The sequence below is a fragment of the Mauremys reevesii genome, linkage group 5 (assembly GCF_016161935.1).
Source record: "Mauremys reevesii isolate NIE-2019 linkage group 5, ASM1616193v1, whole genome shotgun sequence".
In the NCBI taxonomy this organism is placed as follows: domain Eukaryota; kingdom Metazoa; phylum Chordata; order Testudines; family Geoemydidae; genus Mauremys; species Mauremys reevesii.
The window spans coordinates 32,767,668-32,794,861 of record NC_052627.1 but is presented as its reverse complement, the minus strand read 5'-3'; the positions used below and the strand labels follow the sequence as shown (position 1 = coordinate 32,794,861).

General features: G+C 40.8%; 1 protein-coding gene and 1 long non-coding RNA gene across 5 annotated transcripts in view; one reads left to right on the top strand and one right to left on the bottom strand.

Annotated features, from left to right (window-relative positions):
- Window positions 1-27,194, bottom strand: part of LOC120406328 — a 77,382-nt gene that overhangs the window by 21,950 nt on the left and 28,238 nt on the right. The window lies entirely within an intron of this gene.
- Window positions 1-27,194, top strand: part of TET2 (tet methylcytosine dioxygenase 2) — a 90,384-nt gene that overhangs the window by 58,918 nt on the left and 4,272 nt on the right. For 2 of the 4 annotated variants that reach the window (XM_039540993.1, XM_039540994.1), the window contains 8 exons: window positions 919-4,318; window positions 6,226-6,316; window positions 15,218-15,311; window positions 16,526-16,734; window positions 18,057-18,207; window positions 20,465-20,554; window positions 21,919-22,056; window positions 23,889-24,249. In XM_039540993.1, the coding sequence (XP_039396927.1) occupies window positions 964-4,318; window positions 6,226-6,316; window positions 15,218-15,311; window positions 16,526-16,734; window positions 18,057-18,207; window positions 20,465-20,554; window positions 21,919-22,056; window positions 23,889-24,249 (4,489 nt within the window). In that variant the 5' untranslated portion in view covers window positions 919-963. The remainder of the gene's footprint in view (window positions 1-918; window positions 4,319-6,225; window positions 6,317-15,217; window positions 15,312-16,525; window positions 16,735-18,056; window positions 18,208-20,464; window positions 20,555-21,918; window positions 22,057-23,888; window positions 24,250-27,194) is intronic. The other 2 variants (XM_039540996.1, XM_039540995.1) reach the window with 2 other exon arrangements.

The window sequence follows — 27,194 nt, the reverse complement described above, 5'->3', positions numbered from 1 at the left end:
AAACCAACTTTAAATGACCTTGTCAAACAGCTGACGAGTAAAGGGCCGGGAGTGCCTCTCTAACCAGCAAGCTTGGTGGCAATAATCCTTCAGATCAGACAAAAGAGGCTTGGCGTACTATAATCAAACAACAGGATTAGCTCTAAGTCTGGGAACTACAGTTTCTGCATGATTTTCCACCTTACTTGGAAGAAAAATCATTACAGAAAAGTACAGGCAAAGAATATGCAAGCAGTAAATACTTACATTTTCATTAAAAATGATTATTAATCATGCAAGAGATTTAGCGTTAAGATAAGTATATTTCTGTTTGAACAGCATTTTCTCATCCCCAGTTTATTTTTGCATGCCCTTTTCTATACTAATCTGAGTTTCTCACCTGTGCATCCATTGTTAGGAACTTACTCAGTGCTGAAAATGTTCTTATCGAGTTTGAAAACACACTTGAACTAATCGTGTCCTGAACTTTAGAAAGCATGTCAAATTAAAATGTGAACTAAGACAGTATGTTGCTATAAGGTACAGTGGTTTCAAGTTAACAAACCAAGCATTTTTCCTGCATTTTAAAAGCAGGTCCGTCTAGTTCAGTTTCAATCTGCTTGCATACCACCATCAGCTTCACATGTTCATGCCCAATCTGATATTGTTTCAGTTCAAGTTTCATCCTTAATTTATTAAAAATAAAATCATACTGCAGCATGAATAAATGATACTTTATAATAACAAAGTCCAATGCTATTGAAAACACCCTCAGAAAACACTGGGTTTGATTAAACAGGGGGAGACCACTGTATCGTGGCATGCTGTGCATAGATAGGTCAGGAGGGCAGATGCTCAAATATTGTGCTTGGTCAGTGATTTGATCTGTATCAAATAAAACTAAACTTACACCCGTTTCCCTCTCTTTTTCTCTTTCAGATACGTTAAAAGGGCAGCCTTGTGGATGGCCCCGGAGCAGGCCAGATGGAACAGGATAGAACCAACCATGTTGATGGCAATAGATTGAGCCCATTTTTAATACCACATCCTTCTCATGTTTGCCAGGTGGAGCCTTTGTCAGTGAAGCTGCAGAATGGAAGTCCACTAACAGAGAGAACCCATGCTGAAGTAAATGGTGACCATAAGTGGCTACTTTTTAAGAACAGCTATGGAATACCTCACGTGAAGGGAAACCCAAATAACCGTACCAGCCCTGACCTCCTACAGGAAAAGAGAGTATATTCCAAGTATATGCAAAATGGTGGGATAAAACGCACTTTTAGTGAGCCTTCTCTATATGGCCTTCATCAGAACAAGAAAATTAAACAAGATGAAGAGGTAAATGGCAAAAAAGATGAGCCAGGGGAAAACAATGAAAAACCAACTGTCTCCAATTCATGCAATGAGAAGGAATCTGTGAGTTTTACTGGGCAAGAAAATGCAGCTTCTGATTTTATACAGTCTTCAAGATACAACTGTGATGGTCCAGAAAATCCTGAAAATCTCCAGATTCAGAATGAGCAAGAGAGGGAAAACATTAATTGCCACAACAAGAACATTGTCTTACTACTTAAGAACAAGGCAGTGCCAATGCCTAATGGTGCTACAGTTTCTGCCTCTTCCATGGAAAACATGCATGGTGAACTCCTGGAAAAAACACTGTCTCAATATTATCCAGACCATGTTTCCATTGCAATGCAGAAAAACACATCTCACATAAATGCCATTAACAGTCAGGCTACTAATGAGTTGTCCTATGAGACAACACATTCATCCCATACCTCAGGGCAGATCATTTCCCCACAGACCTCAAACTCTGAGCTGCCTCAAGTGCCAGCTGTAGTGGCTACTGAGGTCTACAATATGGAAGACTCCAGTAAACCACCTGTATTACCAAGTAGCTATTCACTTCAGAAATCAGAACTACAGCAACAAAACCCAGGCTATGATACACAACAGTTACCTATAGGAAACGGTAGTGTTCATGGAAATATGGGGCGGGCACCCAACCAAGATCTCTCGCTAAGTTCCAGCAGTAATCTGCACACTCACAACAATAGCCTGGAGCCGGTTTCAGAGCAAGCAGAAAAAAATGGTGCTTTGTTTAAAAAAATGGTGCACAATTCAATGTTTAATAAGGATTCCTTCACTCCTCCTCTTGCTTCTGCTCCTCCCCCAGCTCCAGAAATGAACAGCACTCTGTCCATTGCTGTTACAGAAGGACATCAACCCTATGACAACAGAGATGTTGAAAATCTTTCTATAGAAGTGAAGAATGAAGGGCAGCAGGCAGAACTGATGTCTAAGAGTCCTAGCCTTGCCCAGCAACAACCTAACTCTCAACAGAAGCTTCCAGAGAAGCCTGAGGTGTCACAACAGAGTGGCAGTGAAAGTGATCTGCCAGCTGCCATGACGACCTCCATTCAGCAATGCACAGAAGAAATAAAGCCAACATCAGAACCTAACATCCAAGATCTGCAGGTAATTGGGAACAATGGAGAGTTGCAGCAACACTATCAGCAGCCCCTGGGACAAAAAGAACACGAGATCCCTCCTGAGAAAAGAAAAGACCAAGCGAAACAGCCTCAACATTATCCAAAACCAGGTTGGATAGAATTGATTTCCACTCATTTTCACCATAGAGACTCCCCCCAGAAGCCCAATGAGGCTTTATTGAGGTCAATTCTCCAGTTCCAGCCAAATCCAATGGAACAGATGCATTCAAACCAGTATACTGGGAATCCTGATGCATTAAAAGAGCCGTCAGGACAATCCCATAGCCAGAAAATAATACAACAGGAACAAATGCCTCAACTATACAAAAGCGAGGCAGCACAACTGCAAGTCCATCCTATAGCTGACCAGCAGCTGCAGTCCCAAAAGCACTCTCCCCAGCCACAGCTCACAAAGATGAATTCTCTGGTGAAGTCCTATGTGCAGCAACACCATACGCAACAGCAGCTTCATTTCCAAGCAAGACAAGAACAACAAACTGAGCAGCCTTTGGCGGCCCTGTTAAAACAGCAGCACTTAAATCCCCAGACAACAGAGAATGAACAATTCTTACATTCAAACATTTTACAACAGATGTTGCAAAAACAGGCACAGCAGACACAACTGTCACACAGTCCACAGTTAACCCCAAACCACCACCACCAGCAAGGCCTGCAAAGGAAAAGCAAAGAACTGTCTCAGACCTTTTCCCATTCCCAAAGTGACAACGAACAGCAAATAGATGGGGCATCCTACAGTCAGCTTAAACAAGAAGAATGTTTTCAAACCGAGAATAAGTATATAAAACCAACTGAGTTCCCTCATAACCCTCAGTTTGGACTAGAGCAGGAACAAAGTAGCAACAGTAAAACTTCCATTTACAATCAGATTCTGAAAACAAATACTAATCTGCAGCATCCTGGCCGTATGCACTTGGTTTCTGAGAAGAAGGAAAACACCATAAATGCTGAACTCTTTGGAGTAAACAAAATGCAGGACTTGCAACATATGCAATTTTATCCAAATAGTATGACCCCAAAGCAAGAGGTGCAACATTGCTTTCAAGAACAAGAGCAACAAACTCAACAGGCTTCAGTTATACAGCGACCACTCCAACAACCAGAGGGATATGGTGGGAATTTGAAACAAGATATGTCCAGCCAGCAAGCTACACCAATTCAGCAAAGGTACTTACCACACAGCCAACAAACTCTCCTACAAGACCAGAAAGGGTGTCACCTTCATGCTCAACCCCACAAGGATTTTCAAAACCATGCTGCTCTCAGGTGGCATCTCTTACAAAAGCAAGAGCAGCAAATACACCAACAACTCAAACCTGAAATTTGTCCCAATGTGATGCGCAAGCCTATAAAAGTTGAGGCTGGCTCAAAGTCTAATATCTGCATGCATCTATCAACTGGACAGCTGGAAAACAAAACATGGAAAAAAACAATTAAACAAGAGAATCAGCACTTCAGTTGTGAGAACATGCAACAAAAGAGTATCATTGAGACAATGGAACAGCAGCTGAAACAGATTCAGGTCAAATCACTGTTTGATCACAAAGCTCTTACTATCAAATCACCTAAGCATGTGAAGGTTGAAACAGTAGGACCTATCACTATCCTATCAAGAAATTCTATTGCTGCAGAATTTGACAGCCACACATCAGCCTTAGATCAACAAGCAATTCCTTCTGCTGAAAAAACCCCAACTAAAAGAACAGCTGGATCTGTTCTAAATAATTTTTTAGAGTCACCTTCCAAGTTATTGGATACTCCTGTAAAAAATTTATTGGACACACCTGTCAAAACCCAATATGATTTCCCATCATGCAGTTGTGTTGGTAAGTGACAAGAAATGTACTAAAAATACATTGTTAATTCACAATTAGGAAGGTGGCTTTCAAAGTTGTTGGGGTTTTGTTTGGTTTGGGTTTTTGTTTGGTTTTATTTTGAGTTGATTTTTGAGAATGCCAGCAATTAGCAAGGGAGAGTTTCCAGCAACACTAGTTTTTACACTAAAATTAGAGCACCACCATATGTTTGTTACAAAGCAGTTGTCTGGTTTGTGTGCTAGTACATTAATGTATGGCATACAAATCTAATATAAAGTAGATTCTTCAATCTGTTTATCTCTTTGTATCCAGTGTCCTTCAGACACAGGCATATATTATGCAAACACATCTGATAAAAAGATCAGCTTCACAATTTAATTTGATGCAGTATTATTTAAGTCAAGGTTGGAGATATTGTTTGTATGAAATATGTCTTGGGGCCAAAACCTGAAATCCTCACTCCATTTTTACTCAGATACACAGTCAAATTACTGAGCATTTGACTGAGTAAGGGCTGACTGAAAACAGAGTTGGATTTTGCATGACCCTGTACATAGGTGCCTTCTTCCTTTCTTCCCTTCCACTCCCCTGGTAATGACCAGTGTCAGAGCCAAGCAGAACTTCAGTCACTGTGCTTTAGGAAGCACACGGACTGCTCCATCTCTGCTCTCCTCCAAGAGGCTGCAAAGGGGCAAGACCATGGATCCCCTCCCACTCTGCACAGAGCAGGACTGTCACTGTAGGAAGAGCAGAAGTGTAGTAGCTGGCATGTTCCTCCTTTTCATTCTGCCATGCACTGTTTTGTTTGGAGAAATGAGTCTCCACGCTGCCTCTTACTATGGGCACATTTTGAAGTCATTTTTCTGGAGAAATGATTCTCTGCTGAGTTGGATTGAGACAAAATGTACAGTTCCTCATTGTGAAGACAAATAGCTTTATTGTGACCTCTCTGATTTATATGTACACACACACACACACACACAGCGCCTGCCCCAGGGTATAAAGTTGAAAATATAGTTCTCTACAAATGCAAAGTTGATTTTTTCCCCCTTCTAAAATGTTTTGAGTTGAATCTCAGGAAAACTAACACGGGGGCGAAGGGAGAAAGTACTGTATTACCATACTGCAAGGGGAAATACAAAACTGGAAGCTGGTTTCTTGTTTCTCCTTGCCACGCTTTGAGAAACCTTGTACAAATGGAATGGGGAAATCAAAACTCTGCATTTGTAGTTTTAACTTGTCACTGTTACTTACAGAGTAGATCACCCTGCATTTTCACATAATGGATATATTAAGATAATTTCTCCAATATATTCGGCACAAAGAGGCTTTTCTTCAACATCTAGCATTCATCTCAGCTTTTCCCCAGTCTACCCCACCCCTTTTTCAGCTAATACAGCAATTGTGAACTCAGCAAGAAGAGTCCACCCTCTACTCAAGCTGTGTTTAACTTTAGGGGCCACATTTTCAAGCTTTAGGTGTATAAGTTACACATACATGCAAAAAACAGATACGTGATAGCCCCCTGAAATGATGTTTGCCAAAGCGACCACAAGAGTCCTCCCTTCTAAATACTGGGGTGAGAAATCACTGTTCAGTAACTACTGGGAAATGCTAATTTTTAATTTCATTGTAACTGCAAATATAAAACAAGCATTTATGCTTGCAAAAGGTACAATGGCGTGCAATATCTACTTGCACACACTGTCACCCATTATACATGTGTAAATTCATGTTTTGCAAATACACTTGGGCATAATTTGTGGGCCTACCTTAGACATGTATGTGTGAAAGTTTGGCCCCCAAAAATTCATAACAGGGTCCTACCTGGCCAGCTGTGGGTAAGCTTTGCAATGCAACTTCTTATATTAAATAATTATGCTTTAAGGCAATAACCTTTATTTTATTTTAAACAGAGCAAATTATTGAAAAAGACGAAGGTCCTTTCTATACCCATCTAGGAGCCGGTCCTAACGTGGCAGCTATTAGAGAAATCATGGAAGAAAGGTAATTAGCGCAAAGGCACAGGACAGATTAACATTTATCCTTTTGTGTATGTCAGAATTTTTCCAGTCTTTGCACATAAAGAAGTAAACAATTGCAAATGGAGTAATTATTTGTAGGCTTAGCTACTCCAGTGTTACCAGCTTTACGTACTGTGCTATTCACCAGAGAGTCACAATATTTGACAGGGCTAATAGTCTGCTGGCTGGCACAGGCTGCCCACTTTGAGACAGATGCCAGCAAACCCAAGCGGGGACAAGTATTCATAAGCCTGCCAAGCAAGTGTTGGCTATGGCTGCAAAAGCAGGCATAGACCTGGTATTCCCAGTGGGGGATGCACATGCCAAGATAGGAAGAAGATGGAGGGATGAGAGCACTGAAAAGCAAACTTCAAGCAAAATGTTATATACAAAAAGACTTAAAATGGCTTAATCCTACTCACTTTCTTCCTGCAGTGCGTTCAGTTATAATAATGGGAACAAAGTAAGATTTGGTCCTGACACTCAATAAGCAATTCTTTAGCAAAACATCTTCCCTTCCATTATATGAAAAGAGCATTATTCAGATTGATAGAATAAATTATATATCACAGGATACTATGTTACTAGTATTCTCCAGATTACCAGCAAAACAAATGCTTAGGATATGTATATAATAGTTATATAGAGATGTGGGTCGTTTATATATTACATAAATGTAAAACACTGCTAACATTAATAAGATGTTAAAATGGAGAACTCCAGCATACAACAGTAAGGTTCTGCTGCCACTTGAAAACTGCCATACTGCACAACCCATGTGTGCATAGACACTATGTGCCAAATCCTGAGGTCCTCACTCTGCTCTCTCTCTCTTTTTACTTACTCCATACCCAGGCTATTTGAAGTTTGCTTGAGTAAGGACTATAGGATTGGGGCCAGATTGAAGCTAGCAGGTGCACAGGGGAGTGGTACAGTATAAGGAGCTTCTTTCCCCTGCAATTCCTGTGCAGGGCTGGCCCCAGCTGCAGATCTTGCACTAGCCCAAGTACTTCTGGCTAGCATGGTAAGCAGCATTAGCAACTCTAACAAGGGAGTGTGATGCTGGCTGGTTCATGCCAGGGTCCCAGTCCTCACTTGAAAACTGACAAATACATAGCTGACATCAGTCTGGCTCACCGGTGCGTTAGTATTGTTAAAATAGGTATTCGAATTATAAAAATGTGATTACTGTTTAGACTGTATTGAATGTTTGTAAGTTCCTGCATGCATTAATCATCATTAATTATAACATCTGTGTCCCATACTGTAAGGTAATATTTGAATGTTATATTATAAGCCTCTGTGATTGTGTATATCACCAGATAAGGGAGTCGTAAACTAATGTAAAGTGCTGATCTCCAACGAAAGGTGTTACATCCTGGCCAACAAGGAAGGCCTCTCAACACCAGACAAACTATTGTGGAACATTAAAGAGGACAAAAAACTTTGTCCCCCGGCCAATGAAGATGAGACATCCAGGTGTCTCCCATCAGCTGAGTTTGCAGCTGAAAGGGCAAGGAGGGAGGGAATAAAAACCCCTAACAAGAAGGCACTATATCTTTATGCTACTTGGACTCTGGAGGACAAGGATGACTGGGCATAAGAAAAAAGATCCCCAGTGCTTAGTCTAGGTTAGCCTAAAAGACATCTAGAGCTTGCTTATTATAGATGCTTCTATTACTTTTTGAAAGTTAAGATTGGAACTCATTTGTGTCTATATATGTTTACGTGCTATAACCTTGTAAATAACTTTCTTGTTTCCTTTCCTATTTAATACGTTTTTAGACAGTTTACTATAGGATTGTTTACTATAGACAGTTTGCAGTTTACTGATTGTTTACTATAGACAGTTACTATAGACAGTTGTTTACAGTTTACTATAGACAAGCATTGTCTGTGGTATAAGATCTAAATTGCGATTGACCCGGGGTAAGTGACTGGTCATTTGGGACTCGGAGTAATCTCTGGTGTAAGGGCCCATCTGTCACAAAGGCAGCTCACCTGGGTGGCAAGACAGATCGGAGTACCCAAGGGGACTGTCTCTGACTCCATGTGAAGGCTGTTATAGTGCCTGAGGAGTTCACACTTGATAACTGGTTGGTGAAATCTGAGTAAGGCACTCACAACCAATTTGGGGTTTGTGCCCTGTTCCCTAACAGTCTGCCCTGTGATTAGTACTCACGTTCTTGAGCCACTGCAGGACAGCTTGATACTGGCATAGTTGTGACAGCATTCACATACCACAGGTCAATTAAGGTTATAGATCTTAACCCCAGCACTACTAAAAGTTTTAAATTGATACTGAGAGTTCTAAAAGATAAAGAATAGACACAACGAGTCATATGATGGTCTTGTGAAAAAAGAACTTGAACAGTTACATTTGGAGAGTGGACCGTCCTATAAAAAGAAGGCCTCACTTCAGGAGCTGAGAACTTTGCTCATAATTTTTGACCAGACACCAGGGGAAGAAGAGGTGGTGGAGCCCTTGGACCCTCCTACCCAAGATGCCACAGAGGAGACCACCACAGGGAAACTAGCCCAATTGACTGGAGAGCCCAGGAAGAACTCAAGCACAAGAGACAGATAGCAGAACTGCCAATCAGGGAGGCCAAGGCAGCAGGAGAGAGAGCCCACTTTAATCTGATGGAAGTTCAAGCAATGCAGCTCAAAATATTGGAGCAACAAAAAAAGCTTCTCCATGCAGTGAGTACACCCCACCACCACCACCACCATGCAAGGGAGTGGGAGAAAGTCCACCCAACTTATAAAGAAACTTGACTGTATACAAGAGTTCCTGTCCACCTTTGAGAGACTATGTGGGATGCACTATATCCCAGCAGAGAAACAGATGTCTGTCCTCTTAACCAGATTAACTGGGAAAGCCAGACAAGTTTTTAAATGATATGGAGGGGAGTGATGCCATGGTGTATATAAAATTTAAAGAAAAAGTATTGAAAAAATTTAAGATTACCCCGAGACCTATCAGTTGAAGTATAGAAACCTCAGAATGTTTGACAATGTCAGTCATCTTGAATATGTACATAAAATGTGTAATTATATGAGAAAATGGGAAATGGAGGTTGTAGCCTTGGGAGGTGCCAGGATAATGGCCACTTGTGATGATGAGGAATGCTGAAGGTGAATATGGAAAACTGATCTGATGGCTCAGAAGCAATTGTTATGGGTAGTTACAGATGTGAGAAAGGCAGCCATCTGTGACAAAGAGCCAACCACAGTTTTCGAGGCTGAAGAAATTGCTGATAAATATGTTGCATTAAGGGCCCATGGCGAGTGCAAATCCCAGGGGAAGGGAAATCCTCATGTCACCCAGGTTAAGAAGAAAGAGGAGATTGGAAATAAATGTAACCCAAACTTTGATTTAAAAAAAACAACAAGGGAACCAAGGGACCAAAAGGGAAATCAAGTAGTCTGCCATCACTGTGGGGCTCCCCGCCATATAAAATCATATTGCCTAAAACTTAAGGTGACCTCACAATCCACAGTCCCACTTGCCACAGTGAGTGACACTACCCTGGCTTCAGAGGCAGCAATAGAGCAGGAGAAAATAATTCTGAACTATATTAGGACTGAACCTTGGGAAGGTAGTTCAGAATTTATGTAAAATGCTAACTGGAAATGGCATAGATTGTAAGGGCTGGAGGGACACAGAGCCCTCACTTTGGTCAAGGAAAGTTTGATAAGGGAGGAAGACAGACTTCCTGATAAGAGTTTCAGCTTTGGCTGAATATTTCTGTACCTTTGGCCAAGGTCTACCTTAAGATTGAGGATTTTAAAGGAGATATTATTGTAGGCATTAGGAATCTACTTCCCACTAATATTGTAATAGGTAGTGATACCTTAGCCATGTCTAAACAGATCAATGTTGTAACTTGCAGCCAGAAAGAGTATCGCTGTACTTCACCTGGTGTATCTACGGACAGCTGGGAGGGTGCAAGGGGGAAGGAAATGCCCCCAGTCCTTTATAAGCTGTGAGTAAGTGTCTCTCCCCAGAGATTCCATGGCTTTGCCAAAGTCTGCTCTTACCTTAAGTGAAACACAAAAGGAATTTATTGAGGCTCAAGAGGCTGATCCTTCCCTGCACCAGGAGAGGAGTGCAGACCAGAATAATACCCTGACTGGGGAAGGAAAGGGTAGATTTTTTTCTAGAAGGAGGTTTATTGTAGAGGGAGGCTTCCATAAGGAAAAAGAGGCACCGTGGTGAAGTTTGCAAGCAGGTGCTTGTGTTTGATAAGTACAGGACAGCGTGGCTGCAGGTAGTTCCTGATTGCCCCTTTGTTGGACACTTAGGGGTGAAGGGAACCTGTCATAGGCTCCAACAGAATTTTTATTAGCCTCACATGTGTGAAACGGTAAAAAAGTACTGTAAGAGTTGTGTCATATGTCAGAAGCATAAGAGGTTAAATGGACTCTGCAAGGCACCTTGGCAGCCATTGCCCATCATTAAAGAGGTGTTTGCCAAAGTGTTTGTAGACATTGTGGGACCCCTACCCAGACCTTCCAGGAATGGAAAGAAATGTATACTGCCTATGGTGGATTCTGCCACCAGGTACCTGAAATGAGAGCTTGATCTAATGTACAAGCGGCTGTGGCTACTGCCCTAATGACCAGTTATAGCAGGGTAGGTTTTCCCAGGGAAATCTTGTCAAATTGTGTTGCAAATTTCATACCTGTCCTTTTCAGAAAGTTACAAGAGTTGTGTGGAGTGAGGCATATAAAGGCCACCACAGTCATCCAGAAACTAATGTGCTGGTAGAAAGATTCCGTAGGATATTGAAGTCTCTGATGAGGATGTGTGGTACCCAGCGAGAGAATGACTGAGATGTTTGCTCCCTTGTTTGTTGTTTGTGTACCCCAAGAATCTACATGGTTTTCCCTCTTTGATCTCCTTGACGAGAGACAGGTGAAGGGACCTCTAGATTTAATTCAAGACTCTGGGAGGGTAGTACAGAGGAGTTAGGAAAGCCTGTAGGGGAGTATGCCACTCATTCTAAAGACAATTTAATGGCTATGATGGACTTAGTGCATCAGAACCTTGAAAGGAGTCAGATGTCTCAGAAAGCTTGGTATGACAGGCATGCTAAAGAAAGTCTTTTGATATAGGTGATTTGGTATTGATTCCTGGGAGGAAAAACAAGATACAAGATTCCTGGGAGGGACCTTTCGAGGTAAAAGAGAGAGGGAATGAGGTCACTTATGATGTAATGAAACTCCATGGCAGGGAAGCTGTGCAAACAGTACATGTCAATAGATTGAAGGCTCACCATGACAGAGAGATGGCAATGAATATGATTTGTTATACTTCTGAGGGAACATTTTCTTCGCCTGTAATGGATTTGGTCAAGGAAAGTAACGAAGAGACTACTCTGGAGAGCACTGAGATTTGAGAGGGTTTGAACCCAGCCAAAAGCGGGAGATATTGGTTCTCTTAAAATACCACAGGCAGGGGCATTCATTTTCCAACCTCCTGGTTAAATTTAAAAAATAATGCACTCTATTGAAACTACAGCACCCTGCCCTGCTCCTAGCAGAGCCTATGCTAACAGTGAAATGCAAAGACAAATTCAGGAGGAATTGTAGAGCATGGTAGACATAGGAATGATCACTAAATCAAAAAGTCCCTGGGTCTCTCCTATTGTGATGGTACCTAAAAGAAATAAATCACAAGATTTTGTTTGGATTTTAGAAATGTACACACCATCACCCAACCTGATTCCTACCCCAACCCTGGATAGAGGACCAGTAGAGACATACAAGTTTATTCTTCCTATCAGCTGAGTTTTCAACTCAAAGTGCAAGTGAAGGGAATAAAACCCCCTAACAAGAAGGAACTGTATCTTTATGCTGCTTGGACTCTGGAAGACAAGGATGACTGGGCATAAGAAAAAAGATCTCCAGTGCTTAATCTGGGTTAGCCCTAAAGGACGTCTAGAGCTTGTTTATTATAGAAACTTCCATTACCGGTACTTTTTGAAACTTAAGATTGGAACTCATTTGTGTGAATATACCTTTACCTGCTTGTAAACAACTTTCTTGTTTCCTTTTCCTTGTTAATAAATCTTTAGATAGTTTATTATAGGATTGGCTACAAGCATTTTCTTTGGTGTGAGATATAAAGTGTAACTGATCTGGAGTAAGTGACCAGTCTTTTAGGATTGGGGGTTGCCTGAATATTGCTGTGACCTTTGGTATACGAGTTCATCTATCGCAAAGGCAGGCTCACCTGGGTGGCAAGACAGATTGGAGTACCCAAGGGGACTGTCTCTGACTCCATGTGAAGGCTGTTATAGTGCCTGAGGAGTTCACACTCGATAATTGGTTGGTGAAATCTGAGTAAGGAACTCACAACCAATTTGAGGTTTGTGCCCTGTTCCCTGACAGTCTGCCCCGTGGTTAGTACTCATGCTGTTGAGCCACTTGATAGGATGAGTGGACCATATTCCCACACTCCTCACTGCGCAGGGGAGCACGCACCTTTAGAAGGTGGTACAGGCTGCACCTGGGATGCAGTACGTTTGTAACTTCACAGCATTCCCAGCTCAGGGCTTTAGTTCTACCATTTAGGCCTTAATATTTACATTTAATCAGTAAAACAGAAAATCCTACATAGGAGACTTTGGCAGCGTTATAGAAGAAACTTTAATTTTTCAAACATTTTGACTTTTGAGGGCTTGATTTCACAATTTATTGTATTCACTTTTTTGCATTTAATTTCTGCTGTTTTGGCATCAGGAGAAGATCTAGAGGTATTTTGATTGACAACCCTCAAACCCTCAGCTGGCTTCACCAGAAAAGCTCAAAAATGACGTGAACAGAAGCAGGCTGGGAGTCTTTTCTATTGTAGGAGCTGTGTGGTTCAAGATAGCTTTGTAATTCCTCAGCCATTTGGCTCTTACAGCTAATACTGCATCCCTAAGTCAACCTTCCTTTAAAACACACACTGAAATAACTATACAAATATTCTAAAACACATATATCCAACTGCTGAGTTTAAACATACTATAACATTGACATTACTGAACTGGCTTTCAACACACTTGGCTTTATTTTTAAGCCTTTAGATCTACAAAACAAGCTATGTCTGGAATTTCTAGTTATGTGAGAACAAACGTCTTGCAAAAATCCATGGAAACGTGTGTTTATCTTTTCCCTCATCCATCCTCTACACTGCTCACATAACTCAAAACTATCAGCTCCTATTTTGCAACTTAAGGAAAGAGGTCAGAAGAGATAAAAAGTATATCTTATCTTCACTCTATAACTTACTGTTGTGAGAATAATATTATAGAAACATATTGCAGTGCAACCTGATTGCTAATTGATAGGAAAAATGGTTTTATAAAGAATTAAAACTGTTTTGCACATGTTTAATTTTTTAAAAAAACAGCTGTACATTAACATCTTAGCCTTTACCTAGGAAAAAGGCAACATACTAATTGTAGTCCAACATGATTGGGATTTTAGCTATATAATTACCCAGGGTAGTATGGAATTGCAACTCCATAGCACCACATCTAGGAATTATTCCTTTTTCCCCTTCTTTTACTGATGAAGAACATTTAATACAAACATTTGTATTTAATTTGAACACATAAATAAGAAAAGCAAAACTGAACATTCCAATAGCAGAGTTACCTTGGCCACACGACACATGTGTAATGCTTTCTATTACTAGTTAGAATACTACATATATAGTAGAATGTGATCTGGGCCAAATGCTACCCTCATTTATGTCCATACAACACGACTGATGTCAACAGAGTTGCACAAGTAGTCCACCCAAAAACAGGATTTGGCCCAGTTATGAAATGTGGCTAAATGAATGTTGCATTTACTGAGAGCTGTTCAAATTTGCAACTAAGTGGGCTGTTTCAACTTTGGTACACTATTGTGTTGTGCAGAAGGGCACCACAACATCAGCAGTGGCTTTAGGCAAATGCCTCTGGGGGACACGGAAGGAGGAGTGTGTTCAGAAATGACAACAGATCTCACAGTTCTTTTATAGATGCAGTGATTGTCTGCACAGCATAGGCTTCAAACTGCCAGCTGGTTCATTGGGGGGGGAGGCGCATGGAGGACTGACTATGTCCCCTTTGGGCTGTATGCTACTGCCTGTGGTTCTTACACACTCACAACTTTGGACCAGATTCTACTCCAAAAGTGTAATTACTCCTGATTTACATCAAGATAAGTGAGAATCAAACCAGATCTCCAAATCTGCAAAGGTTTACAGACACATTATCAAAGGCATTATTTTAGTGTATCCTTTAGCCCTGCTTAGGTATAGAAGGCAGGCATAATCCTTATCCATACTTAATAACTAAATGCAACAAGTGACTAGGAATGGATGATAATCTACGAGTATGTCTTAAAATAATTGATTTGTGACTTTTTGCTGACTTATGCTGTGTCTAAAGCAGAAATCAGTATAGAAAGTGAGTGAATGTAACTATTGCATCCCAACTATTCCATGACAATGATAAACTGAAAAAATGACTACCTACAGTTAAAAAAAAAAAGGGGGGGCTAAAATACCTGTCAAATGTGTGTTTCCAAATGATCAAATACAGCAAATTCACTATAGAAAGGAGCTATCTGCTTTGAAAAATTTAGCACAGATGGACAATTTTAGTCCTTTATGACCAACTAAATACATTTTACAAAATGGCCTCTTTCACCATAGCAACATATTATTGTACTGATATGAATAAGACTGAAACATTATGATTCACCCCTTCTTCTTAGAGCTAAGAGGTTTATTTCTTAAGATAAGATGCAGAAATGTGCTCAAATTTTAAGTATTTGTGCAGACCACATTCAAATTCAACTGCTTATTGTATTTTTTTTATTTGCTTGTTTGTTTAAGATTTGGACAGAAGGGTAAAGCTATAAGGATTGAGAGAGTCATCTATACTGGAAAAGAAGGCAAAAGTTCTCAGGGATGTCCTATTGCTAAATGGGTAAGAGTGATATCTACATGTCCTTAATAATCTAGTTCAGTTTGATCATTCATTCATGTATTTATTTTAGTTGAAGTAGAATTAAAAGAGCTAAGTACCAACAATATCTCAGGCTGCCCACTTGCCCACTCTGAGCCATTTTCATCCCTCACACCTTGCAGTTCCTTCAGCTGAGTTGCATGCGTGTGAGTGAAAGCAAAATTTGGCCTAGAGTTATGAAAAGGAAGATACATTCTCTTAAGAGCCAGAATATTAGACACGCTTCTTACTGTTACATTTAGCGTAGAAATAATTAAGAGGTGCAACCGCACTACTACAATGTTTTGAAAATACACTCTCTGATCAACAGAGGCCAGCACACTGTTTTAGTAAATATTCTCTGCTCTGGCATGATCATTACTGAGTACTTCGGGCCGGTTGATAGGAAACAAGATTAGGACAAATTGATGCCTTTTTAATGATAGTCTTTTTGTATGCCAGACTGTACCCTCTTGTAGAAATACCCACAGTAATACGGGCACTGAGAAGCAGGAACTGTCTTCCTACTTTGTTTGAACTTCACCTACTTACCACCGTGTGCGTGCTGCCATAATGTTTACACATGATAATTAATAATAAGGGCACATGAGGTCACAAAACACAGAAGCTGACCTCAAGTTTGCAATTTATCATCTGGGCACAGCAGGAATCAGGGGAGAGAAATGAGGGCAGGCTCGTCTGTGAAGCTTTTCTAATCTCTTTCCCCAATCTGTGTGGCTCTTGCAGAAGAGAGGCCTAAATTATTCACTGTTGCTTTAGGGACGATTTATTTGGGTACAGATATCTACTGCCATCTCTGTAGAGCGAAATACCATGGAGAGTATCTAGCTTTTCCTGCCCCCTCTACTACAGCAGTGTTCTGTTCTGCCATAATACCCTCCTGGCTCAGAGAATAAAGGAGATATTCTGCAAAGGTGGCATTGCACCTACCCCAGCTCTTCTGTGCTCTTCGGACAGGATCTATCTCATCTAGACTCCCTCTGTTTCAGGAAACAGAAGGGAACGATCCTGGCCCTTATCAGTATACTACTCAATGGAGGCAAGAATCTGTGTGTCAGAAGCATCAAGGGGAAAAATGTTTATTGGCAAATGTAACTTTTTACCATTACTGTTGAGGTTTCATGTTCTCTTGCTTTTCATTAAGAAATGCCTTTTGGGGGGGGATGGTGTTGCAGGTAGTTCGTAGAAGTAGTGACGAAGAAAAGCTGCTTTGCTTGGTGCGGGAACGAGCTGGCCATACCTGTGAAACCGCAGTGATAGTGATCCTTATCCTGGTATGGGAGGGGATTTCCCTGAGTCTGGCAGACAAGCTGTATTCTGAACTCACCGACACTCTAAGGAAGTATGGCACACTCACAAACCGACGGTGTGCCCTGAATGAAGAGTAAGTGAAACAAATCATATTGTCCTTCCCCTTGAGTATGCAATCAAGCTACAGCCGAAAGGACTGCTCTCAAACAAACACAAGTTCCACTTAAGTCTTGGATCTGATTTTTCCCTCACTGGTTTTATACTGGTGTCACTATTAACCTCACTGGAGTTACTCTTGATTTAGGCTGGTGTAAATGAGAACACTACAGGGCTCATTGCTTCAGTGGTAATTGTACTTGCCCTTGTCTGATAGAGAGCAGAATTTGACTCACAAAAGTTTATCTAGATCCAGTAGGGCAAATTCTGTGTTGGATTTCACCCCATGTAACACCGGTAAAGTCATGGCAGGGGGAAGGATTTTAGTTCAGAAGCTGCAAGATGTGTACGTACACCACTTTTAAAATTAGCCAATTCAAGTTACATATTCAGGGCTTGAAGAAACTTCTCTTGAGAGCAAGCTACTTTTGAGATTTTGAAACCCTACTGTCCTTGTGTGGGAGATAAATTAAGCTTCAGTAACATCAATGAAGACCTCTTTCTGCACTCACAATTAAAATATCTCAATATAAAACAGACATTCAATATATGTGCTTTCCCATCTAGGCTCATGGGAGTGCATAAGGAGAATTAGCTGTGTGATTTCTATATACCATTAAGTTGTGTGGCTACAGTTTTTAATGACGGTTCATTTTAAATCTCCCCTCACCCACAAAAAAATTAGAGAAGTGAGCACAAATTCTCTTAAGGCTTCATCTAAACAGAGAAGCACTTTAAAAAGCTTAGTGGCTAACAAAACCTTGATAGTCTGTCAAAATATTTAATGATTTGTAACATCTTTGTTTGAGTCAACTATTTTACAGCTAAGAAATTGTACAGCTTGTTCTCCTTTGCCTCTTTCTCCCTTTGATGGCTATACACAGAAAGAAACTCCATTCAGAACAAGGCTTACTTTATTACAAATATTCTGTTCTCTCTCTTTGGTAGCATGGGCATGGCTTTGTTTCAGGAACTTAGTCCTATCCCAGTTGGCAAACAGCAGTGAGTTAACTAGTTTTTCCTAGGAAGTCAAGAGGCCGCTTATTTGACAAAGCTTTATCTTATGGGGCCAAAACCTGGGCCAGGCTATTCAAGCACAGAAAGCCAAAAAGCAGCAAAAATCCTGCACTAATGGTGGGCAAATAAGGAGAAATGCCACACAAAAGAACTCTACCCCCATATACGTGAACATGTACACAGTTGACATGAATTGCATGAATTTTCAAGCATGCAGACTTTTACCCATGTACGGCTCTACATGCTGTTGATAGCCACATAAATGATTCTCTTATTCCTTAGACGGACTTGTGCATGTCAAGGGCTGGACCCTGAGACTTGTGGTGCTTCTTTTTCCTTTGGTTGCTCCTGGAGCATGTACTACAATGGGTGCAAGTTTGCCAGAAGCAAGGTCCCAAGGAAGTTTAAGCTGCTGGGGGATGATCCAAAAGAGGTTGGTGTTAATTTTAAAGTGAAGTTTGCCTCATTGTATAAAATGTTTCTGTTGTTCTTGTGGAGTTGAGGTACAATAGACACAGGAACAGAATCTAATTTGAAATCCACCCACATAGGGAAAGTAAGTAGGTGTCAGTCAAAATGGATTTACCCCTCCCACTGAGCCAGTCTAATTGACTGCCAAAATGTTGACAGCAGGTCAAAACTATGAGACGTGAAACAATATATATAGGTTTTGTGAAAGGGCACACCCAGAACAGTTGTGGCTATATCAGGCCCACAGACAAACTTTGCACATGCAGTTTCCACAATGGCAGAATACAGGATGTACTAGGTTGAGGCATATAACTTTTTGCAGCTCCGAGCTGGACTAAATTGCATGGAGACAGTATGAGGGAGCTGTGAGATACAGTGGGAGTGAAAGAATGAAAGGACTGGGAGGACTCATTCAGTGGATGCTGCTGCCTCGCCGACAGTGTAGGAAAGGTTTCCAGAGTGGCCTCTAAGATGCTGTAAGTACTGGACCCAGAACTGCATGCTGATCATATCAAAGCATGTCATGGAGCTCTGCAGCCATGCCTGTAGCTGGGGAACAAGTTGACTTTGAAGTTCTGACTCCAGTGGGTTCTAGATACCCTCAGCTAACAGGCCTGCTCATTGTTAATGGGCTGCCTTTCTGTGGAGGGCTCTACTCGCTGATTGCCTGGCACATACAAGTGCAAATGTGTCCCCTACAGTGGGGCTTGTCTGCTGATGGATGGGCCACATAACGTACTAAAAGCTGGGGGCATTTTATGCAAAACTCATAATATTTAGCATTTCAGACATATAGTCTGTGACTTATCATGGAATTAGAGAGCTGGTCACATTTTTTGGATTCTCAAAATTTTTATGAAAAAGGCAAGAATTTTGATAACATTTATCATGGAATTTTTTTACTTTTTTTTAAACCATCTGTTCATGTGACATTTTTATGCCTTTGTACTATATCTAGCAGGCATCATATGGCCTGTGGGTTATATTAGCACACTTGATATTCTATTAAAAACGTTAACATCACTGAGACAGTTGTAACTTTTGGCACTCTTTTTCCCTCTATTATAAAATACCTATGCTCGATGAGACCGCAACAAAGAAAGTGTGATATGTATCAAACGTGGGATCTACACAAAGACTCAAAGAAAAAGTGACATTTTATGAGTTGTAACTTGTAGGCTGGAAAGGAAAGCAACGTAATGGTTCCAGGCTTTAATAGCAACCAAAAAAAGGGATAATGTCATACTGTGATTTTGGGTTCCTGTGAACCCAGAACTCAGATTGAAACTAGTAGGTCAAACTTTTTTAACCAAATTAGTGCATACCAAAACTGATAGATATTTCACAGCTTTTCACGTGCTTTCATGAACATACAAATTCCCCAAATGATTACATTTCTCTGTGTAAATCTGCTGCTCTTTTAAAAAATTTGGAATGAGGCCTGTATTTTTAATTTAAGAAACAGATCTGAAATTAGGATTCTGGTCATGAGAAACTAGTGGAGCAACTTAAATTTATTAGAGCACTTCATGTTTTTAAGAGCCTTTCATTTTGAAAGATTGTATCTCTCTTAAAAACAAAAAGTAAGTGGTCATTTGTATCCCAAATTGTTCTACACTAGCCACACCCACAACTCTTGATTGCTTAAAAACTGTCATTTTTTCAAAGTCTGAAGTATTCCAATAATTTTAAATTGCTACATAGAGAGATAATTTCATTGTGTTGAAGTGTTATGATTTCAGTATGTAAAACTCTCAAATTACCGGTAGTTGGATTAAATTGATGCTGATTGGGCATTCTGTTATTTTTTCTTTTCTTTTTTTTCTCTCAAGGTTTTTAAAGAGGAGATTTTTTTTTATTTTTCAAAAAACTGTAATAACTAGCCATATCGTGCTTGGGTTTAACCTTTACATAGTAGGGTACATCTTTCCTTATAAATCAGATGAGCGTTATATGATGCCTCCTCCTAAGGATCATAGAAGCTCATTTCTGGACATACGTTGTGCTTTTAAAAACAGTAAAAGGGATCACTATAACTGAGATTTATAGGTTCTGTTATCTCAGCAAGAATTACAAGACATTTACAATTCATATTAGGCATTTATACCAGTCATCTCTGTGGTATCATAGTGTCCAGTAGCTTCTAAAGATGGTAGATTGCATATATAGTAATATGGGTTAGGTGATAATATGTTTAAAATTATTTCATCTGATAACAGGAAGAAAAGCTAGAGTCCAATTTGCAAAACCTATCAACTCTAATGGCACCTACCTACAAGAAACTTGCACCAGATGCATATAACAACCAGGTAGGTCAAAAAGAGTTGGCAAAGTCACTAAAATAATCTGATCTTTGCTTTACTGTGCCAATGCATGTTCTTTGCTGTAAGTTATTGTTTACAGTTTGTGCCAATATTGCTCTTATGTTAGACTAAATCTTGCTCACTCAATACATTATATAACATTTAACACACTAGCAAACGCTTTGCTCCTGTGATTGATAAGGTCCTTAAGGTTTCCAGATTCAGCATTATTCACTGGCTAAATTGACAGATGTTCCATTTCCCTGATTTACTTCAATCCAAACCTGTCTCTGCATGTTTTGTTCCATGGCAAATCCATTATTGGATTTTCCAATGTAGATCCCGCAGAAATTCTGCAAGAACATCTCATGCACCTTCAGCCCCATGGAATCTGAACATGATCCCTGGGTTTGTAATGGCCTTGAACCAGAACCCTAATCTCACTCTAATCCAGATTTGAATCCAAACACTGCCTCTTGTTTCAGATTGCACAGGTTCACATCTCTCAAGATTTGCTTTGGTTTGCAGATTTGAATGAAATAAATATCTCAAATTAAAAATAAAAATAATCACCAAACTAGCCAGGTTCTTCCTGGTGTGGAAGCCAAACCTCACATTTTAATGCCAACCCATAAATTTACTCAAAATAGGGCCTATGTTCACCTGAAAGGTTCATGAATCTTTGTGAAGTTTTTGACAACTTCTAACTCTCTAATAAAACGTGAAACCAAGAATTGTGTGTGACTTGTGGTTTCAGTGTGAACATTTCACACTGAAAATTAGTAATGAAAACACAATAGAAAATATTGTGCTGATTATCAGTTATCTATTTTTGAGCACCATGTTGCTTGCTGTTATATCAAATATAGTGGAAGACTGTCAATGTGCCAAGAAATTACAATCTAATGGTCATATTCTGCACTGACTTCTCCATACAGCCCATTGGAAGTCAGTTTTCCAAGGAAATGCACTCTTCCTAAGTAGTTCAATATTTCTGAGCCTGTGCTTATAACTTAACAACATGCCAGACATTCAAACTATATACTGTACTTTATCATCTGAAGAAACTAGCCAATGCCAGGAAAATGAAAAGTAATCTTGAAAGAGAAGTATTGTCAGCTAAATACACAAATATAATAATGGCAGAAGCATGGAGTTTGAACAAGGCAACATGGAACTGAGTAGCAAGAAAAGAAAGAGGAGCTTGTGTTCTCATTTTTAGTATCGTAAAGTAATTTCTTGGAATTGTTCACCTCTAAGAACTATACTCTGCCATTGCCAAGATATTAGGAGGCTCAGGTATTCAGTAGTAATTCCATGTAATGGGCTGTCCAGATAAGTTTCAGTGATTACTTGACTTCTGTTTCCAGATTGAGTATGAACACAGAGCGCCAGAGTGCCGTCTTGGTTTAAAAGAAGGTCGTCCATTCTCAGGGGTCACTGCCTGCCTGGATTTTTGTGCTCATGCTCACAGAGACTTGCACAATATGCAGAATGGGAGTACATTGGTAAGTCAGTGCTGCATAAAGCTGCCTTGTTTCAGCACTGATTTCTTATATTTAATTCATTATCTAAATTTCTATTAATCTTGCACATAAAGCTAACTGCTAAAAGAAGAGACATTCGTCAGTAGCTGGAGCTAAAATGTGCAATCCCTACAGGATTTTTCATTTAAATGAGACATTAGAGAAAGATCTAAAATAGATTTGGCTGAAAAACGTCAGTGGCACAGTTTTCCACTGGAAAATGTAGTTTGAAATTGAAACAGTTAGTGAAATCAGTTTGATTTTTCCAAAATTCCATTTCGGAAGGGAAAAAAAAAGGGGGGGGGGATTTACGATGATGCTAAAACTTCATATTTTGACATTTTGGGAGTGAAATATTGTGATATTTCCTCTCAAAATGACTTTTCACTTTGAATTTTTAACATTTTGTATTACATAATAAATTTCAACTTTATTTCATATTATATTATAACCAAAAGATTTTGAGGTTGAAAGACTTAATTCCCTCAAATTTATTTTGCAGAAAATTCAAAATTTTCAGGTTTAATTTCAAATCAGAATAAAAACAAATGTCAAAATCCTCTCAAACATCATTTCTATTCTTTGGCCAGTACTAAATAAAACCCTTGCTCTTGTCCCACAAAACTCTGCTACTCTCCAGAACTCAGCACTGAAAAATATAGCTGAACAAGACTAGCTGGCTTCGTTGAATAGGAGAGTTTATGGCTTACTTCTATCTACTGCTTGCTGCCAGTGAAAATATGCAACAACAAAAAAATATGACTAGCTTGCTGTAATTTGAAGTAACTGCATCAGTGCCTGTAAGCAGGTGCTATTCTCACAACTGTCTGAGCAGAACATCCAAATATTTTACAGAGTCTAAACTTACTCCCTTCCTGGGGCTTGACTTTCTTCAAAACAATATTAACAAAATATACACTTCCGTCTTTTCTCCCCAAGACTGGCTGGTTTTCCTGCAGATCTTTCTGTCATGCAGCTTCTCATTCCCTTTGAGAGATCCCCCATCACCTCTTATATCCTGGATGGAGTTCACAAGATGTGCCTACTGCTGTGTCTCTGCAGCAGTTCCTTGAATCTGTATCTGGCATTCAAACATCTAATGTGAGGTTGACTCAATGAAGGAGCCTGCATTCCAGTACAAGGCCCTAGAGTCTGCCGTACCATTACGCTGCCCTTGGAATTTTAGGGTGGTCTTTGAAAGTATATGTAATGTCATGGTTTGTTTTTTTTTTTATAGTAAACAGCATTGCTAATATGTAGCTAGCTATCGTGCCACAACCTAAAAAAAAAAATCTTGCTGGCTGTAGAGTTCCAGGGAGCCTAGCATTTCAGTTCCCTGACCATGGAATCATTAGCCCAAGAATTCACTTAACTTTTGGGAACACATAGCTATCCTGCCTACTTCCAGGTGGAATATGGAGTGTGAGGAAAATATACATTTTATATAAAGCGTCCCTTAATATTGCCAAACATGGGAAAGGTGGCGGGGGGAGTGCTGGGGAGAGAAGTTGCACGCTTGGATGCTGAATCTAGAAGCAAAAAAGAAGTTAAAGTTTAAACAATTCCTCTCCCCCTCCCCCCCCCAAAAAAAGGGCGGGAGTTAGCATTCAGTTGATACCTACATTGGATGCTCTATTTGGCATTACGTCAGTTATGTCATGAGCCTTGCAACCTGATGTTAGTGGTCAACTACCTGCCATTATAGAGTTATCTGAGCTGACAGTGTAATGCAAAATAGGCCAAAACTCCACAGAGTTTTCTGTTCTTTTCATGCTGATTTTTTATCGTTTTTCTACCATACCTTTTGTGGACAGGTGTGCACACTAACCAGAGAAGACAATCGTGAAATTGGCCAAATGCCAGAAGATGAGCAGCTGCATGTACTCCCATTATACAAAGTCTCTGATGTGGATGAGTTTGGAAGTACTGAGAGCCAGGAACAGAAAAAGAAGAATGGCAGCATCCAAGTCCTCAGCTCCTTTAGGCGCAAAGTAAGGATGCTGGCAGAGCCTGTTAAGACATGCAGGCAAAAGAAGTTAGAAGCCAAGAAAGCGGCAGCAGAAAAGCTTTCCTCCTTGGAGAATAGCTCTAGCAAAACTGAAAAAGATAAGTCTGCAGCAGCACGCCACAAACAAGCCAGCTCGGAGGCTGCAGGTCATGCAAAACAGTTAGCAGGTAAATGCAGGAATCTTCTATTAGTCAGTACACTTGTTAATAACCATAATTAACCATATGAAGGCAGTTTATAAAGAGCCTTGAGAAAACCATGAGGTCTTGAAAGAGGGATGAGAGGCAGACCAACTGAAAGTCTCTGGTAAAGATAAAGGGGGGGAAGGGGAACAGGGGCGGCTCCAGGCCCCAGCATGCCAAGCGCGTGCTTGGGGCGGCATGCCACAGGGGGGTGCTCTGCCGATCACCGGGAGGGCGGCAGGCAGGCAGCCTTCGGCGGCATGCCTGCGGAGGGTCCGCTGGTCCCGTGGCTCCAGTGGACCTCCCACAGGCATGCCTGCGGAGGGTCCGCTAGTCCTGCAGCTCCACCAAAGCCACGGGACCAGCGGACCCTCCACAGGCATGCCTGCGGGAGGTCGACCAGAGCTGCGGGACCGGCGACCGGCAGAGCGCCCCCCGCGCCATGCTGCCGTGCTTGGGGTGGCAAAATGCCTAAAGCCGCCCCTGAAGGGGAAACAGGGGTGATATCATTGTAGGGGTCTATTAAAGATAGGCTTGGCAGAATTTGATTTTTATTTTTTTCAAATTTTGACTATTAATTTTTGTTTACTTTTTTTTTGTTTTAACAGTTTTTACTGTTGTTGGAAATTAAGGGGGGCATAGGGTTGGGCCTGGGGTTTGGGCAGAACTGACAGCGGGGCTGCAGGGGGTTCTCTACATGACCAAGGGGCCCAATACACTGGGGAGCAAGACATGGAGGAGGCTGCAGTCCTGGCCTGGCAGAGCAGAGACACCCAGCCAGGACTGCAATGAGGTGGACAAGCCCACAGGCACAGCGTACTGATGAAAATTTCCTGCCCGAGGATGGCTCGAACACTCCTGGATGGTGGGTGAGTGAGTCCATGACAGCGGAGCTGCAGATGGCTCACTGCACTGCTACAGGGCTGGTGACACCCAATCCCTGCAGGCACAAGCAGGGGAGACTGCATTCCCACCAATGCGGATCAATATTTTTTTTCCATCCATTTCAATGTGTCAAGTGAAATCAATGTTTACATCATAGATTGATTTATATTAAATCCTACCAAGCCTAACTATGGGCCACCAAGTCAAGAGGAGGAGGCATTCCTAGAACAAATAAAGGAACTCTCCAAAACACAAGGACTGGTAGTAATGGGGGACTTAAACAACAGAAGTCTGAGTAGTTAAAGTAACACAGCAAAACAGAAAATGAAATGTATTGGGATAACTTTTGGTTTCAGAAGTTGGAGGAACTAACCAAGGGCACAGCCATTTTAGACTTTGTTCTGACTAACAGTGAGGAATTGGTTGTGAATCTGAAGGTTGAAGGCAATTTGGGTGAAAATGAAATGATGGCTCTTATCCTTATGATTCCAACGAAACTAAGAGCAGCAAAAGGACAATGGACATCAAAAAAGCTGAATTTAACAAACTCAGAGAACTGGAAAAGAAGAGCCTATAGAAAGAAAATCTAAACGAAAAAGTAGTTCAGGAGAACCTGGCAGTTTCTCTGAGAGACAATATTAGAAGTGCAACAGGAAACTATTCTGATGCAAAGGAGAGGAAGAATAGTAAAAGACCAGCATGTCTATTAGGAGCTTTTTAATTATCTGAAAATAAAAAAGGAATCCTACAAAACAATGGAAACATAGATGAATTACTAACAAGGAGTACAAAAAAATAACACAAGCCTGTACCTCCAAAATCAGAAAGGCTAAGGCACAAAATGAATAACATCTAGCCAGGGACATGAAAGGCAATAGGAAGAGGATCTATAAATATATTAGCAGTATGAGAGAGACAAAGGAAAGTGTAGGTCTTCTAATTAGGGAAAGGAGCGCTAATAACGGAAGACATCAAGAAGGCTGAGATGTTTAATGCCTATTTTGCTTCCATCTTCACTAAAGAAGTAAATTGTGACCAGAGACTTGACTTACAATATTAATAAGGGGAAAGAAATGCAAGCCAGAATAGGGAAAGAACAGGTTAAAGAATATTTAGATAAGTTAGATGTATTCAAGGCAGCCTGGCCTGATGAAATTCATCCTACGGTACTTAAGGAGCTAGCTGAAGCAATTTCTGAACCATTAACAGTTATCGTTGAGAACCTATGGAGGATGGATGCGGTCCAAGAGGACTGGAGAAGGGCAAACATAGCATTTATCTTCAGGGGCAGCTCCAGGCACCAGCACGCCAAGCGAGTGCTTGGGGCGGCAAGCCACAGGGGGCGCTCTGCCGGTCGCCGCGAGGGCGGCAGGCAGGTTGCCTTCGGCAGCATGCCTGCGGAGGGTCTGCTGGTCCCGCGGACCTCCCGCAGGCGTGCCGCTGAATCCGCAGGACCGGGGACCTCCCGCAGGCAAGCTGCCAAAGGCAGCCTGCCTGCCGTGCTTGGGGCGGCAAAATACCTAGAGCCACCCCTGTCTATCTTTAAAAGGGATAACAGAGAGGGATTATTGACCAGTCAGTGTGACTGATATCAGGAAAGATACTAGAACAAATTATCAAACAATCAGTTTGTAAGCACCTAGAGGATAATAAGGTGGTAAGTAATAGACAACATGGATTTGTCAAGAACAAATCATATCATACCAACCTAATTTCCTTCTTTGACAAGGCAACTGGCCTAGTGGATGGAGAAAAGCAGTAGACATGATTGTGACGTTGCACTCCATATGATTTTATGAAAATATGCTAATGAGTGTGAATAGAATGTAACTGGAATATGCTTCATGCAAAAGGTCTCTTGTAAGGTATTATTATAAAGCTTATAATCTACTGAGTGTGATCATCCAGTTTGTATAAATGTATCGTTCTTCTATCTGAAACTAGGAATATTAAGTATAACTCAGAGGTCCTATTATAATTATGCAAAGTGTGGGCCATTAATGGTGGTTTAGAATCTTGATGGCTCACATCAACTAGGACAATTG